Source organism: Antechinus flavipes, chromosome 4, assembly GCF_016432865.1.
Source record: "Antechinus flavipes isolate AdamAnt ecotype Samford, QLD, Australia chromosome 4, AdamAnt_v2, whole genome shotgun sequence".
In the NCBI taxonomy this organism is placed as follows: domain Eukaryota; kingdom Metazoa; phylum Chordata; class Mammalia; order Dasyuromorphia; family Dasyuridae; genus Antechinus; species Antechinus flavipes.
In genome coordinates, this window is record NC_067401.1 from 289,170,351 (window position 1) to 289,185,460 (window position 15,110).

General features: G+C 32.7%; 1 protein-coding gene across 1 annotated transcript in view; it reads right to left on the minus strand.

Annotated features, from left to right (window-relative positions):
• Nucleotides 1–15,110, minus strand: part of REV3L (REV3 like, DNA directed polymerase zeta catalytic subunit) — a 253,915-nt gene that overhangs the window by 42,348 nt on the left and 196,457 nt on the right. The window contains exons 22-25 of the mRNA XM_051997548.1: nucleotides 11,659–11,800; nucleotides 6,000–6,244; nucleotides 4,608–4,716; nucleotides 2,387–2,593 (exon numbers count right to left, since the gene is read on the minus strand). Coding sequence (XP_051853508.1) covers nucleotides 2,387–2,593; nucleotides 4,608–4,716; nucleotides 6,000–6,244; nucleotides 11,659–11,800 — 703 coding nt within the window. The remainder of the gene's footprint in view (nucleotides 1–2,386; nucleotides 2,594–4,607; nucleotides 4,717–5,999; nucleotides 6,245–11,658; nucleotides 11,801–15,110) is intronic.

The following is a 15,110-nucleotide window of genomic DNA, read 5'->3' on the forward strand; positions in this document are numbered from 1 at the left end:
AGGTCAACCTGTGCCCTTTGTATGGAATGAGACAAGCCCATGATCCATCAAGGGGATACAAAAAGAAGTAAAAACATCACATTTGTGAATGCATTAAATTAACTGGCTTTAGTGCTAGTGGCTCAATGTCAAACATTATCTTTGTAACCTGAAAGAACTCCAGTTGCTTCACCTGAGATAGAAAGAAGAATTAATTATCTTAATACAATCTGGTCCAAAGAATTAATGTTTATAAAACTAGATTTATTGAATCAAAAGTTAGTAAGTGAAATCAGTAATAAATAAGCATTGTGCTTATGTAGTACTTTTCTTCCAATGATTTCAAAGCACAAATTATTAAGTTCAAGTAAATACAGAATACTTGAAAGAATGACCTTTATTATTTCCAATAAAATATTATCTGTGATTATATTTAATTACCTTCCTATCTAGCCAGATAGACATTCTTACAGGATAATTCTATTAGAAAAAAAATTATTGCATAAAGTGTGAACTTTTATTATAGCATAAATGCAAGAAGTTTGGAAAACAATATATTTAAGATGTAACGTCATTCAAACCAGACTCTCCCCACACCACCACCTTTGAGCTTTTATATTCAAACCTAGGAAATTCTAGGACACCTGAATATATTTGAGAATGTGATGCACTACTCTCCATGAAACAATTTTAGTGAATCCTAAGAGTTAGAAGGGACCTTGGAGATCAAGTAGTCAAGTCCCATTTAACAGACAAGGGAAGAAAGATAAAATGATTTGTTTAAAGATTACAAGGCTAGCTGATTAGTGTTATAGCTAGAATAATCTGTTGTTCTTTTCAAAAAATACAAAAGAGAATTTTCTAAAAGATCACTTTCTCTGGCATTCCATGATAATTTCTACTAATGTCAGATGATAAAGATAATGCTGAAATCAAAAAATAGGTGACAGGCATTAGTTACTTCTGTACATTTTAAAGCCATTTTAATATTTAGAAGTATCTTTCATAATGAATATAATCATATATATTTAATATGCTGAAAAAATATAAAGAAATATTGGATTTAGATCATTAGTGTTTAAACCTATGCTACCTATGCATTCTGGTATATTAATATTTAATGAGTGTTAACTTTAAAGATTATGAGGGCTTGACATTAAAAAATGATATTGTACTTTGCAAACATGCTAATTAAAGGCACAAATTAATAAGGCTTCAATGATAAGTAAATTAAGGAAAATAAATAATTTTCTTCTAACACTTATTAAACCTGAGTTATGGAAAAAGTATAATTATATTCTACAATAAAGGAATATTTCTTTTGCATTTTTCAACAGTTTTTAAAAAAAGGCTTTAACATGTAAATCAAAGTTTACATTATAACTATGCACATTATTTCTTTTTTTTTTTAATTTTTATTTAATAATTACTTTATATTGACACTCGTTTCTGTTCCAATTTTTTTTTCCCTCCCTCCCTCCACCCCCTCCCCTAGATGGCCAGCAGTCCTTTATATGTTGGATATGTTATGCACATTATTTCAAAAATCACACAAAGAAAGGCTTTGTTCTTTTGCTATAAAATTTAAATTAGATTGATTTCAGAAGTTGAGAATTACTATCTTGAAAAATATTTTAAAGATTGTTTTCAAATTGTTTTGTAGTATAAGAGAAATATTAAATATAATAACAATGATTAAAATAGCATCCCATTGAGGATAACATGTAAGGCCTTAAATCTAGTCACATATTTTGTAGGGACTTAAGAATTGTGGACGCTTAAAACGTACAAAAATTCCTTTCACTTCTGAAATCCTTTTGTAAAATTTTTTGAGATTTAAATAGAATTTAGATTTTTATAAAGTGTTCTTTGAACTTAAAAGTACTTAACAATACAAGGGTTTCCAAATGACAATCTTTACATGTGGTAAGAGGCTAGCTATCAAACATGTTAATGATGCTTCGAGTTTAAACATACAGTGTTAAATAGCATTTATAAGTACCAGAAATATGCCAATTGTCTTTGCCAAGTCTAAGTATGATATAGGAATAGGATCAAAGAGAAGCAGTTGCTTTTGTGTTGATTCTGCCATCTTGTGGCACCTGCCACCCTGGTTCCTACTGGTTACACTCTCACTCGTAGTGTTCCCTGATACTCTGCAAAAAGAAGGAAACAAAAGAAAAACAGGCAACTGTGGAAGTGTAAGGACACCCTGAGGAAGGGGTTGTCCTCCTGCTTCCACAGCACATGTAGATCTTTTCTTACTCTTAAAATCTTATGTCCTCCAAAACAAAAGTCATATAAAACTTAGTATACATTAGTGGATACAATTGTTTCAACTTTTGTGAAAGCTGCTTTACCCAGACTGTTTCCCTGGAAAAAGTAGCTACATCCCAGCCTCACTTACCTCAATGCATGGCATTCTCCCAGAATAGTTAGCGGACGTATAACCAAATGTGACATTTGCTATAAGTTTGAGTCCAAGTTGACGTGCATTGAGCATTCGTGAAAGTGCTCTGTCCTGCTTGTATGCTTTCATAGATTGCTTCACCATGAACCTAGTCTTTAAAATTTCTTCCAGCATTCTTGGCAGTACTCCTTTCCTGACTGAAGGCTATCGTAAAAGAAAAAAAATTTAAACACCTTACACTACACTGGTTTAAATAATTAAATAGAATACACAGAGTATAACAAATAGCCATTGTTCCTGAATTGGAAATACGTGGCCACAATACAGTGGCTGCAGGACCAGTAGTGTTCAATATAAAATAATTACAATATATTTCTTTTTGAAACGGACTTTTTCCTTAAAGGAATCTACAAGTGTACTTAAAATGTAATTAATGATATTTTAAACAATGAAGCAGCCTCCAAAGGTTGGAAGGTGGCTTCAAATGTGCAATAGTTTATATATATATATACATATATTTTAATAAGGGAAAGGAGTAGTTTTATTCAGGAATTCTGGGAAAACCCCCACTCTTTCATAAAACAACATGGGATCTATATCACTTGTGCCAAACCTCAGTTTTAAGGTCTCATTCTAATGATCCCACACAGTGATCTGCATGGAACGCCATTTATCTACCTTGGAAGAATGAAGAGCTGGGTTGACTCTGCTGACATTCAAACCTGCAGTTCCAGGGACTCTAGGTATTTCAAATCTGATGCTTAGATCACTAAGCCATCCCCTCCGGCCTATATTTATTAGCAATCTGGAAGAGGGGATGAATAGTGAGGTGACAAAATTTGCTAATGCCATAAAATCATTTGAATTAGTTAAGACTAGGGAGAATTTATGAAAACTCCAGAAGGAATGAAAAACACAAAACAATATTAATGGTGAAGATGAGATTTCAGAGATACGTGCAAAGTAATGTATTTTAGTTTTAACCATTCAAACTAAAGGCAATGGTTCTAGAATTATAAAACAGCTCATTTTCCACTTTTTTATAGAAAATCTACATTGGGTCAAATTACAGGTGCAAGTTTTAAAAAATATATTAGAAAAAAGCAATATGTGATAATTCAGAAAAGCTGCACAGAACAAAAGATTTTTAAACAGAATTTACTTCTTTGCTTATAAGTAGATCACATTTAAATCAATTTGGGCAATTCTCTTTTTGAAAGTCTCTAGGAAAGAATATGCCACATACTCTTGGCAACTTGCAGTACTAAAGATGTCAGTAAGGAATTTCTTAAAATATAAGAATTCTTTAAGCATAACCTATATCACTAAGTAGGATGTTCTCCACTTTACTATTTCATTGGGTGAGTTCCCCTTTGGGCCTGGTTCACCCTTAAGAGCTCACATGGCCTTAGAAGCTAACTTGGCTTTTTGAGGTGTCACATTCCTCAATTAAACCAATGCATTGCACAAAGTAGGCACCTGATGTTTTTTGAATTGAAGGAATTGGAGGAAGCTGGGCCAAATGATTCCTAAGGTTCTAACCCAGCTTTAAAACCAATGATCTTATGAATCATTGGGGGGGAACAAAACTAAGTAATGTAGAATAAATATTAGGGCTAATAGTTTTAGTCTATAATCATTTGCTTTGCTGTACCAGGGAAACAGAAATGAGGGCACACAAATGAGATTTAGGGTCTTATGAACAAATTTCATTTCTCAAATTTCTCTTATTCTATTTACTGTATCTCTTAACTATATGAGGAGCTTACAACCAATAAAAAACCAAATAATCCCAAGATAAAATTTTAATTTAAAAAAAAAGTGATATGAATTTTATGCTTACTTTTTATAACTCATCATGTAACATTTTGTACATGTATAAATACACTGGATTCCAGTAAAAGGCAATGATACATACATTTAGAATTGAATTCATAAATTATTACTTTTCACTGGAAGGAACAACTTCAACTTTAAAAAAAAATCTCTTATCTACACATTCGGAATTTAGTATTACAGTATAGGGGAAAAAAGACCTTTTTAGGCGGCTATTTTAAAGTTACTGCTAAGATTAGAAGACTTTGTCCTGGCCCTTGCTGAGGAAATAACACTTAGTCAAGCCTAGTGTTTCTGACTTTCATATAATTCAGCAATATCTGTACATTAGATGTACATCAATTTTGTAATGAAAAAAAATTTATTTACATGCCAAAATTACCTTGACAAAAGCTACTCCATTTGGTGACACTGTGATATCATGCCTAATTTGGTAAAGTAAATCTGGAGGTACTCTTAAAGATGTACAGCCAAATTTAAATTCATCAAATCTGGGAAAAAAAGTCAAAACATGAAACAAGTAGACTTACAGCACAACTACAGTTGAAAATTTAAAGGTTCTATTATTAATTCTACTGGAAAATTTTTTTTCAATCATATTGCATTTTACCATATCAAAAGCCTACTAATAAAAAGTGCTTCAAATATTTAAACTTTATTAACTAAAACATTTCTTATACCTTCATCTAGGATTAATGAACAAAATCTACCATGAAGTTCATATATTTGAAATATTCAACTTCAACTTGATATAAGATTATGTTTTCTTCATAAATCACTATTTTAAAGACTCATTTCATATTGAGAATCTGAAATACACACTATACCTTTCCATACTAAATACTAAATATACAACTTCTCAAATGCTTTATTCTTGATTCAATGGTGTCGTTCATTCTCAGAGAGAATCAAAATGACATTACAATGTGTCTGATTGTGGCTGATCAGAACAATATGAGCTTGGAATGCTCTCTCAAAGGTCAGACCCTTATTCTAAAGTTTTCAAATAAATTGAATAAAATGCCATTGTTATTTCAATGGATTATAAAGATAAAGACCAAATAAAAAATTAAAAAACAAATACAACAAAGCAGTAATTCTCAAATACATAATAACTACTACTGAAGAGGCAATATTGTTTGGTAAGTAAAGAAAACACTTATAGCTATATTGAATGGTGCAATTCATTTCAGATTACAAAATTTTGTTTTAGATGAATTAATTAAAAGCAAATATGTTGTAGTTAAAATTTTCCAAATTTTAGAAAATATCTGATTACACTAAAAGTTAAGATTATGTTTAAAGCCAATAAGATCAAAGTTCTCAGTGTGCTGTGGTAGTTTGATTTAGTCTTACAAAAGAAAGAAACCTAATTTTCAAAAAGGTAGTCTAAACATGGAGGATGAAACTTTCAGTTTACATTCCTGAGATAAATGAATCCTTGTAGTTGGAATGATCATGTAGTAGTGATTTACATCAGCTGTTAGATATTTTTATTTTAATCTAATCTGTGACTTCATCAGTTGAAGATTTCCTGGTGTGAAAATTTCTTCTACTGATGCAGACTTATTAGTCATCTTTAACTTCAAGTCTTTGAAAGGGTTAAGTGGCTTGTTCTTGGTCATGTTTATATGATTATTATAGAATTATTAGACTTATAATCTACTAATTTTGTACATTAAAAACAACCAAAGTTTCAAGTATGAGGAATTTACAGTGGAAATCTAATAAATTTTAGATATAAAGAAAATAATTTTAAGCACAGTAAACTTACTTTCCTAAGTTTTCCACATGTCCAAGACAAGTGGAAAAACAATAGTTGTATGCAATTACAATAGAAGGATATAAGGACTGGAAATCCAATACAAGAATGGAGTTGCTGTAGAAACGAGATTCAGGCTCCATTATTAGGGGAACACATTGTGGAGCTCTCATTTGGGCTCTCTGCTGAACACTGGGAGTCACAGGGATATAGTTCATTGGTTTAGCAATACGCAACATCATTGATTCCACACGATACTGTGGGAAGAAGCAAGCATTTAAACACATTTTGTTACTCGGATTTAACAAACATTTATCATATTCCATCCTTCAAATAAACAACGTTTGTTAAACACTATATAAATCAGTCAATTAGCAAATACTTATTACTTTGTGGCAGGCTCTGCACTAGGTGCTAGAGAAACAAATACAAAGAATGAAACAATTCTATTCACAAGAAACATATCCTAACAGACATAGTAAATATAAAATATACATAACATAAATATAAAATGAATATTGACATATTTAAAAATAATTAAACCTAAAATAATTTGGGAAGGAAGGTACCAAAAAGTTGAGGAGGATCAGGAAAGGGTTTACTCCAAAGAATTCAATGATGAAAAATACTATCTACCTCCAGAGAGAGAACTAATGAACTCTATGTGTAGATTGGAGCATACTTTTTCTTTTAAACTTTATTTTCTTGGGCATTTTTTTGGACTATTTTCTTTGGCAATATGGCTAATAATGGAAATATGTTTTTTATAACTTCACATATGTAACTGATATAAAATCACTTGATTTCTCAAGGAGTGTCCTTGACAATTTCCTGGCAAATAGAGGAAGAAGAAATGAAGCAGTGACACATTTTTATGTTCTTGGGCTATGGTTTTTTTCAGTAGCTTGTATGGCTATGACTGATGGATAATAAGGAAAACTGAGTATCACAGAATAAATGATTTTGAATTATGGTGCTAGAGAAGATTTAAAAAAAATCCTTTAGACAGCAAGGTCATATCAGTCATGATCTTGCTCACTTTGGTACCCTGTTGGGGTGAGCTGACGATGGCGGTATATAGACTGATAGCTAGGAGAGGTGAGGTGTATCGGGGTTTATCGATTATAGAACAGGCTCCTCTAGGAGGGTCTAGGGCACCGCCAAGTCCTTTGAGTTTTAAGCAGTGGCTTGTAGTTCTCTGGCGAATAGTTTTGTAGATGTAGATGTAGATGTAGATGGCAACTGTAGCCAAGAAATTAAAAAGATGCCTGCTCCTTGGAAAAAACGCTATGGCAATTTGGGACAGTATAGTAAAAAGCAGAGACATCACTTTACTGACAAAGATATGTATAGTCAAAGCTATGGTTTTTTCAGTAGCTTGTATGGCTATGACTGATGGATAATAAGGAAAACTGAGTATCACAGAATAAATGGTTTTGAATTATGGTGCTAGAGAAGATTTAAAAAAAATCCTTTAGACAGCAAGGTCATATCAGTCAATATTTAGAGTAATCAATTCAGGTTATTCACTGGAAGCTCAAATAATGAAAGTGAAGCTTTAAGTACTTTGGTCACATAATGAGAAGGCAGGACTCGTTGGAAAAGACCCTGATTTTGGGAAAGATCGAAGGCAAAAGGAGAAGGAAATGGCTGAAGATGAGATGAATAAATACTATCATGGGAACAAAGAACATGAATTTGGACAAACTTTGAGAAATAGTAGAGGTCTATAGTAGAGAGTCTGGGTGCTTTGGTTCATGGGGTCCCAAAGACTCAGAGATGATTGAGTGATTGAACAACAAAACTGTGTCCTATCACCAAGAAATCTGTTGGGGTTCTAGTTCTAAGAAGCAATTGTCAAGGTTTCTGGTCCAACTCTTATCAACACAATTCTAGTGTCTCTTAGTAACTGTGGTTTAGGTAAACTCAGGCCACTAAGAATTCAGTCACAAACAAGGCAATGAAGAGATGCTCAAGACATGTAAAAAAATAGCTATGCCTATTTAAAAAATCATCCTGTAGTGGGAAGATTAAGGGCTGAATTTTATATAAAGTCCGACATAAGAAATGTTCAGTAAATTCTTTCTCTTTTAAAAACAATGCTGTGGGGGCAGCTAGGTGGCACAGTGGATAGAGCACCAGCCCTGAAGTCAGGAGGACCTGAGTTCAAATGTGACCTCAGACACTTAACCCTTCCTGGGCAAGTCACTTAACCTCAATTGCCCGGGAAAACAACAAAAACAACAACAAACCCCCCCCCCCCCCCCCAAACCAAACCAAACAAACAAACAACAATGCTATGAAAATCAGTGAGCACAATTTGTGGATTAGGTAACTAAAGGAGTTTAGCAAATAGTCATCCTGAAAAACTATTTATATTAGGAGAATAATAGTAAAGCTTATTTATTAACATTCACTATCTGTATGTTTTGTGGATTTAAAAATAGTTTTATATTGTAAAATGGAAAATTTAATGAAATCTATATTTTATAGAAATTGGCTATTTTTACATGAAAGTATAGCAGCATGAGGTATATTAATATGAGATAATATAGTATTAATATATTTTCTAAGACAAATGAAAGATCAAATATGTAAGTTAGTAATCAAAACAAGAAGTGTATTTGATAAAGGTATTTAATTTTTTATATTTAATCTTACTTTTTCCCAATTACAAGTAAAAATAATTTTTAATGTTTTAAATTAAAAAAAAAAAACCTCCTCTTGCATTCCCATCACAAAAGTAAGTAACTTGATATAAGTTATGCTTGTGTAGTGATACAAAACATTTCCACATTAATTACATTATGCAAAAAAAAAAAAAAAGACCTAGGAAAAAACAACACAAGGAAAATAAAGGGAAAAATCATGCTTCATGTTTCAACTTGTATTAGGCCTCCAGCAGCTGTATTTCTGTAGATGGATAGCATTTTTCATCATAAGTCTTTGGAATTATTTTGGATCATTGAATTACTGAGAAAAGCTAAATCAAACACAGGTGATTATCACACAATATTGCTGTCACCATGTATAATGTTCACTTGCTTCTGATCATTTCACTTTGCAACAATTCAAGTAAGTTTTTCCAGCTGCTCAATCTTGTGTTATCCTGACAGACAAAATTTGGATTATTTCTTTCTGGTTGCTTGTAATATTTTCTTCTTAACCTAGGAGCTCTGAAATTTGGCTACTGCATTATGATATTCCTACAAGTGAATTTTCATTTTGGGATCTCTTTCAGGAGGTGATCAGTGAATTCTTTTAATTTCTGTTTTATGCTCTGACCCTAGTTTTCCTTGATAATTTCTTGAAAGATTGTCTAGGTTCTTTTTTGATCATGCCTTTCAGATAGTCCAATAATTTTAAAATTATCTCTCCTAGATCTATTTTTTTATATCAGTCTTTTTTCCAATGAGTTATTTCAAATTTTTTTCTTTTGATTTTGTTTTATTGTTCCTTGAAGTTTCATAAAATTATTAGCTTCCACTTGCCCAATTCCAATTTTTAAAGCAATTATCTAATTTATTTCATTTTTTAGTGAGGTAGTTGGGGTTAAGTGACTTGCGTAGGTGTAATGGGCTGAGGCTTGAGTTGATGCACTGAGGTCCCAAGCACATGAGGCTAAATAGTAATTGGACCATACTCTATTAATCTATAAGCTTGGAGAAAGAATGGCCCCTGCCCACTCTTTGTGCAAGTCCTGATGTGTTGTACAGGAAATGACGATTTTGGTGGGTGGAGGCAGGGGAGTGGAAAAGGAAGGGGAAGGAGAGACTGCTTGTATTGCCATTGCGACGACCTTTCAGCTCAGATCTCCCTCTGTTGGCTGGCTTCCTGTCACAGCTGCCCATATTGCTATCGCAATCTTTTTTGTCCATATTGCTATCGCAATCCTTATTCATCTCTTCACTTCAATAAAGATTGAAGATTTTTCCCTTAACCTGAATTCCTGACTCCGGCTGATTTTAAATACGCAGTCATTACACGTAGGGTCACACAGCTAGTAAGTATTTGAAGTCTGGGTCTCCTTTCTTCAGGGCTGGAGATGTATTCACTGAACCATACAGTTGCCCCCCATTATATTCTTCAGTGTTCTTTGGTACTTTCTTTCCCATCTGGCCAATGGTCTTCTCTTTAGTAAATTTTGAGTATCTTTTGCATTTTGGCCAATTCTGCTTTTCAAGGTCTTCTGAACCTCCCTCTTCCCCTCCCCACTTTTTAACAATTGGCTGATTCTGTTTAAGGTGTTATTTTCTTCAGTATTTTTTGTGGGGAGGGCTTCTTTATCAAACTACTGACTCTTTTTTCATTATTTTCTTGCATCACTCTCATTTCTCTTCCCAATTTATCCTCTACCTCTTTTATTTTATTTTCAAAATTCTTTTTGACTCCTTCCATGGCTTGAGACCAGATCATATTTTTCTCTGATGCTTTGGATGTGGCAGTTTTAGCTTTGTTGTCTTCTTCTGAGTCTATGTTTTGATCTTCTTTATCACCACAGTAACTTTCTATAGTAAGCATGTTTTTCTATTGTTTGTTCATGTTTCAGCCTATTTCTGGATTTTTAAAGTGGGACTCTGTTTCCAGAATGGTGAGGGCACTATCCCAAACTTCAGGTTTTGTGTGTGTGTGTGTGTGTGTGTGTGAAGCTATTTTCAGAGATAATTCTGGAAACGTCTAAGTTTTTGGTTCTTCTGAGATGCTATGCTCTAAAAGAGGTGTTATTATTGAGAGTGACCATAGATATTTTTTTTTCCATCCTGAAACTGTGACTGGGACCCTGTTCTGCTGTGTCTGTGAGTTCTGGTGTGCTAGTGCTCCTCTGCTTAGAACTGTTAATCTAGGATTGTGACCTGGATCCAAGTATAGGCAATGCAACCAATGCCAGTAAAGGGAGTGCTGTCATCTCCTTCTGATCAGTCTGATTGACCCCTTTACCATCTGGGACCTGAGAGATCAGAAAGCAGCTACTGTCACTGCGCATGCAATCTCTCCCAAGGCCTGCTCTTGGTTTTTTGGGGCCTGGTCTGTGCTGGTGCGGCCTGCACCAGATTGTTTTCCACTCTTATCCTGGGGCCACAGACCTTTCCTGACAACCATTTAAGTTGTCTTAATCTATAAAACTGTTCCACGCTGTCCTTCTGTGGGTTCTACTCTTCTGAGGCATTATTTTAAAGGTATTTGGAGGGGAATTTGCAATTTGAATTTTTTTAAGGGATATTGATATTTTAACAAAACTTTAAAATGGATGGATAAATAAAAAAAAAAAATAAAGTTCACAATGTTGCAATTTTACTATTGCTTTTGGCTCAGGTGCCTCTAGTCCATAGTGGCTTAGTTACATATGATTATGAAGGTTTACTTAGTTGTAGCAACTTTTAAAAACTACTGGATTTGGAATGGGCACAAAATTACCAATTTTGCTTTACAAATCAATCTAGATGAAAAATTTCTAGGATAAACCTTCCTTGTGTCATTTTACTAGTAATTAACTCATCTTAATTATATTTCTTAAGAACTGGGCACAGGGCTTAACATGTGAGAAGACAATAAATGTTTATTGATGTGATTTAACAAAACAATTTGTTGACTTTTAAAAAGAAAAAAAGAAATATAAAACATTTAATGAACTGTACATGTCTAAAAAATTTAGACACATTTTTTATCTTACCTGTGAACCCCTGGTCAGAACATGTAAGAACTGAATCCCAAAAAGCCTGGCCATTTCACTGGTTTTCCCAATCAAGTCCAGTTGTTCTAACATTTGGAGATTTCCACGGACACGGCTAACATAATGATCAACCATTTTCCATCTGTTGAAGAGAAAACAATGTAATGAACACTAGTGACTCAGGAAGAATTTGGTCATTTGAAAACATGTAATATTTTCATTGTGAAAAAATATATTTTTATAACTATAGTTTATATCAATTATTTGGGACAAGTGATGTGTTGGATATGGTTATTTTGTGTTAGAAATACTGTGACAGTAGCTTTGAAACTTTGAAATGTAAAATGTAAAATTCATAATGTGTTTCTGTTCCTATTGATTGGCTTACTCAAAATGTCTAACCTTGACCAGATGAAATCAGATTGAGATGATTTCCCCATTTTTACTTAGTTATTATATCTATGTCAGATGAACATCAGACTTCATCCACACAAATGTGTATTTCATTGCTATCTCTTATGTTTTTAAGCACAGCAATGACTCCAAATCAAGTTTTTAAAAATGTTCAAAGTACACATTTCAATGTGTTAGAGATACCACAGAGGCTGTTGGTCTGGGAAAATCAAGAATTTCCAGAATTATTCAAGTTCTCAATGAAACAAGATCAGTCAAACTAAAATGCAAAAGGAAGTGCAGTTGAAAAAAAACAAAACAAATGTCAGCAACTAATGAACTGTTGCTGTAAAACAATCTAATCTCCAGAAATCCAGAATCTCTAGAAAGGCAAAAACTTCAATAGTTCTATTGATGTCTCAAGGGATTTTTACTGATTTCTCTACTTCAGTGGCATAAACAGAAGCTCAAATATATTCATTATGGATCACATATCAAATTAGAAAACCAGAAGTTAACATTATCTGGGTTTTGTTTCTTTTATTAAACATTACCCAATTACATTTTAATCTTCTTGAAGGACTTGGGGGATTATTAGGCTCACAGTGTGACACCTCTGCTCTGTATTATGTTACCCATTTCTTAATGTTGGAAGGATAGTGAGAATATCATTTAAAAAATTGTTTCTATTCTTTGCCATGGAGAAAACAAAAACCCACAAAATTCTTCTTATGTATGGTAAGCTAATATAAAGACTGGAGGACTGGTTTTGGGAAAAGACAATTTTTATTGATGAAACTTATCTTTTCATTCAAAGTAATATCAAAATTGTTGTCAGAAGTCCAAGTGAGCCCATAAGACCCAGACACTATCATTTAAGCACTGCCAAAATCCATTCAAAAAAATTGGGAGGGAGGAATTTTTTTTCATAGCGTGAGCCTGGAATTGTTATTCCACTGAGAGGAGATAAAACTCCAATAAATACACTTACTTCCCAAATAGAGATAATAGTGCAATATAACCATGATGACCATACATTTCACCAAGGTTAAGAAATTTATCCAAGACATGGGGATAAATATATTTAAATGTCTTAAGAACTTGCCTGATTTAAACTTCATTGAAAACCTTTCAATCAAAGTTAGACTTGTGGAAAAAAAAATGGACCATATGCCAAAGATACGGCAAATGTCTATTATGATAATGTGATTTTGTGATGAAGAATTAAAGGACAATGTAAAATCTTGTGAATTCAATGTCAAAAATTGTAATTCAAGTGACCATAACAACTGACATATATTAAAATTTTTTTTACACATGTAAAAAGTGAGAGAGTTTATTGCATATATGTTTATCAATATGTTTAGCTGTTTTATTTTATCCCAGTTATTATAGTTTATTTATTAATTACTATGGGGCTAATTTTGGAATTTTTCCAAATATCCTAGGATTTGCTACAATCAGCATGTCATTCATAAATAGTAGTTTCTAATAGTAATAGCTAACATTTATATAATATTTACTATGTTCCAGGTACTATAAAGGATTTTATACTTATTATCTCATTTGGTAATCACAACAACCCTGGGAGATAGGTGCTATTACTACATCATTTTACAGAAAAGGAAACTGAGACAAACAGTAGTTAAATAACTTGCCTAGGGTCACAATGTTTTAAGCCACATTTGAATTCAGATCTTTCTGATTCCAAGCCTGAAGCTCTATTCACCTACCTGCCCTAAAAGAAGAACAATAACAAACCCTCACACTTTACGGGAAATCACTTTTTGACTTAGATTTGCTCTATAACAGAATCTCCTCCTCAAAAACGGTGAACATGTTTGGTTAACATGTATACTCTTGTTTTAGGCCTCAGATGATATTAGTGATCAGAGATAACAAGTATTAAAAATATTTTAAGTATATTTATTTGACCCATATCATACAAATGACTGTCATAGCCCTTACCAAGGTTTTCTCTATTTCTTGTCTTTAGTGACACCTTCAGGCAACTCACTACCATAAAAATGGAACTTTTTATTTAAAACAACAACAACAACAACAATAAGTTTTGAAGAATCTTTAAGGTCAGAGATGGTGAAAGAGCAGAAATCAAGAAAAAATAACTTAGGGACAGTTTGCCTTTGAAGTTGACATGGGACCTAAAAAAAAAGTCTTTACTTCCATGGCTTAGTACCCAGGCCAGTTGTAATCATTCTATAAATTCAGCTACATTATAAGTTTTGTTAGCTTTTGTGGGCTCATAAAGGAACATATGTAATAATAGTCCTATGTAAAAATCTTCTGGAATTTCAAACAATTTGACTCAAAAAAAATTTATAATGTAAACCCATTTAGAAATTGAGGATTGCCTCAATTGTATTGATTGTATAAATAAACAAAAAGACAAACTGGGTGATTATCTGCTTTACAAAAGACACAATTTCTCTAAGTAGAAAGTTACTTTAGTACATTCCAAATGATAAAATTTAGAGAAAACATTTTTCCATAAAAGTTATCAGGCTCATAACTGTCATAAAAAGGAAAGAGCTTCTGCATTCTAGGAAAACACAAAGGAGAAAAGAACACGAAAGGGTCACAACTAGTCATTGTACTTTCAGTGTCTTAGAAGAGGACACTGTGTATGATTTCCCTGGGCAATGTATTTCAGTGCCATACAATCCTTAATGTCAAAATGGTCTTCCATTTGCCTGTCCAATTTTAATTTAAACTCCATTTTTCGTGATATTACCCTTTGTCCAAATGAAAACCAATACTCATCATTATCATCTGTTTTTAAAGAGACACTTAGAACTGACATTTAAATCTGGATCATATTAATCATAACAATTCTGCCAATCATAATTTTATATTAGCTTTGGGTTGAACTTTTTTTATTTATTATTATCATTTGGGTTACCTCTATGTTTATATTTCTATAATGATTTCATGTGAAGACTTCATATTTTTCTATAATTTTACATACTCATAGATGATGCATCAAAGAAAAGTGGATGTCAAATAAATAGCTTTCAGAGCATATACAACTTTTATTTTGA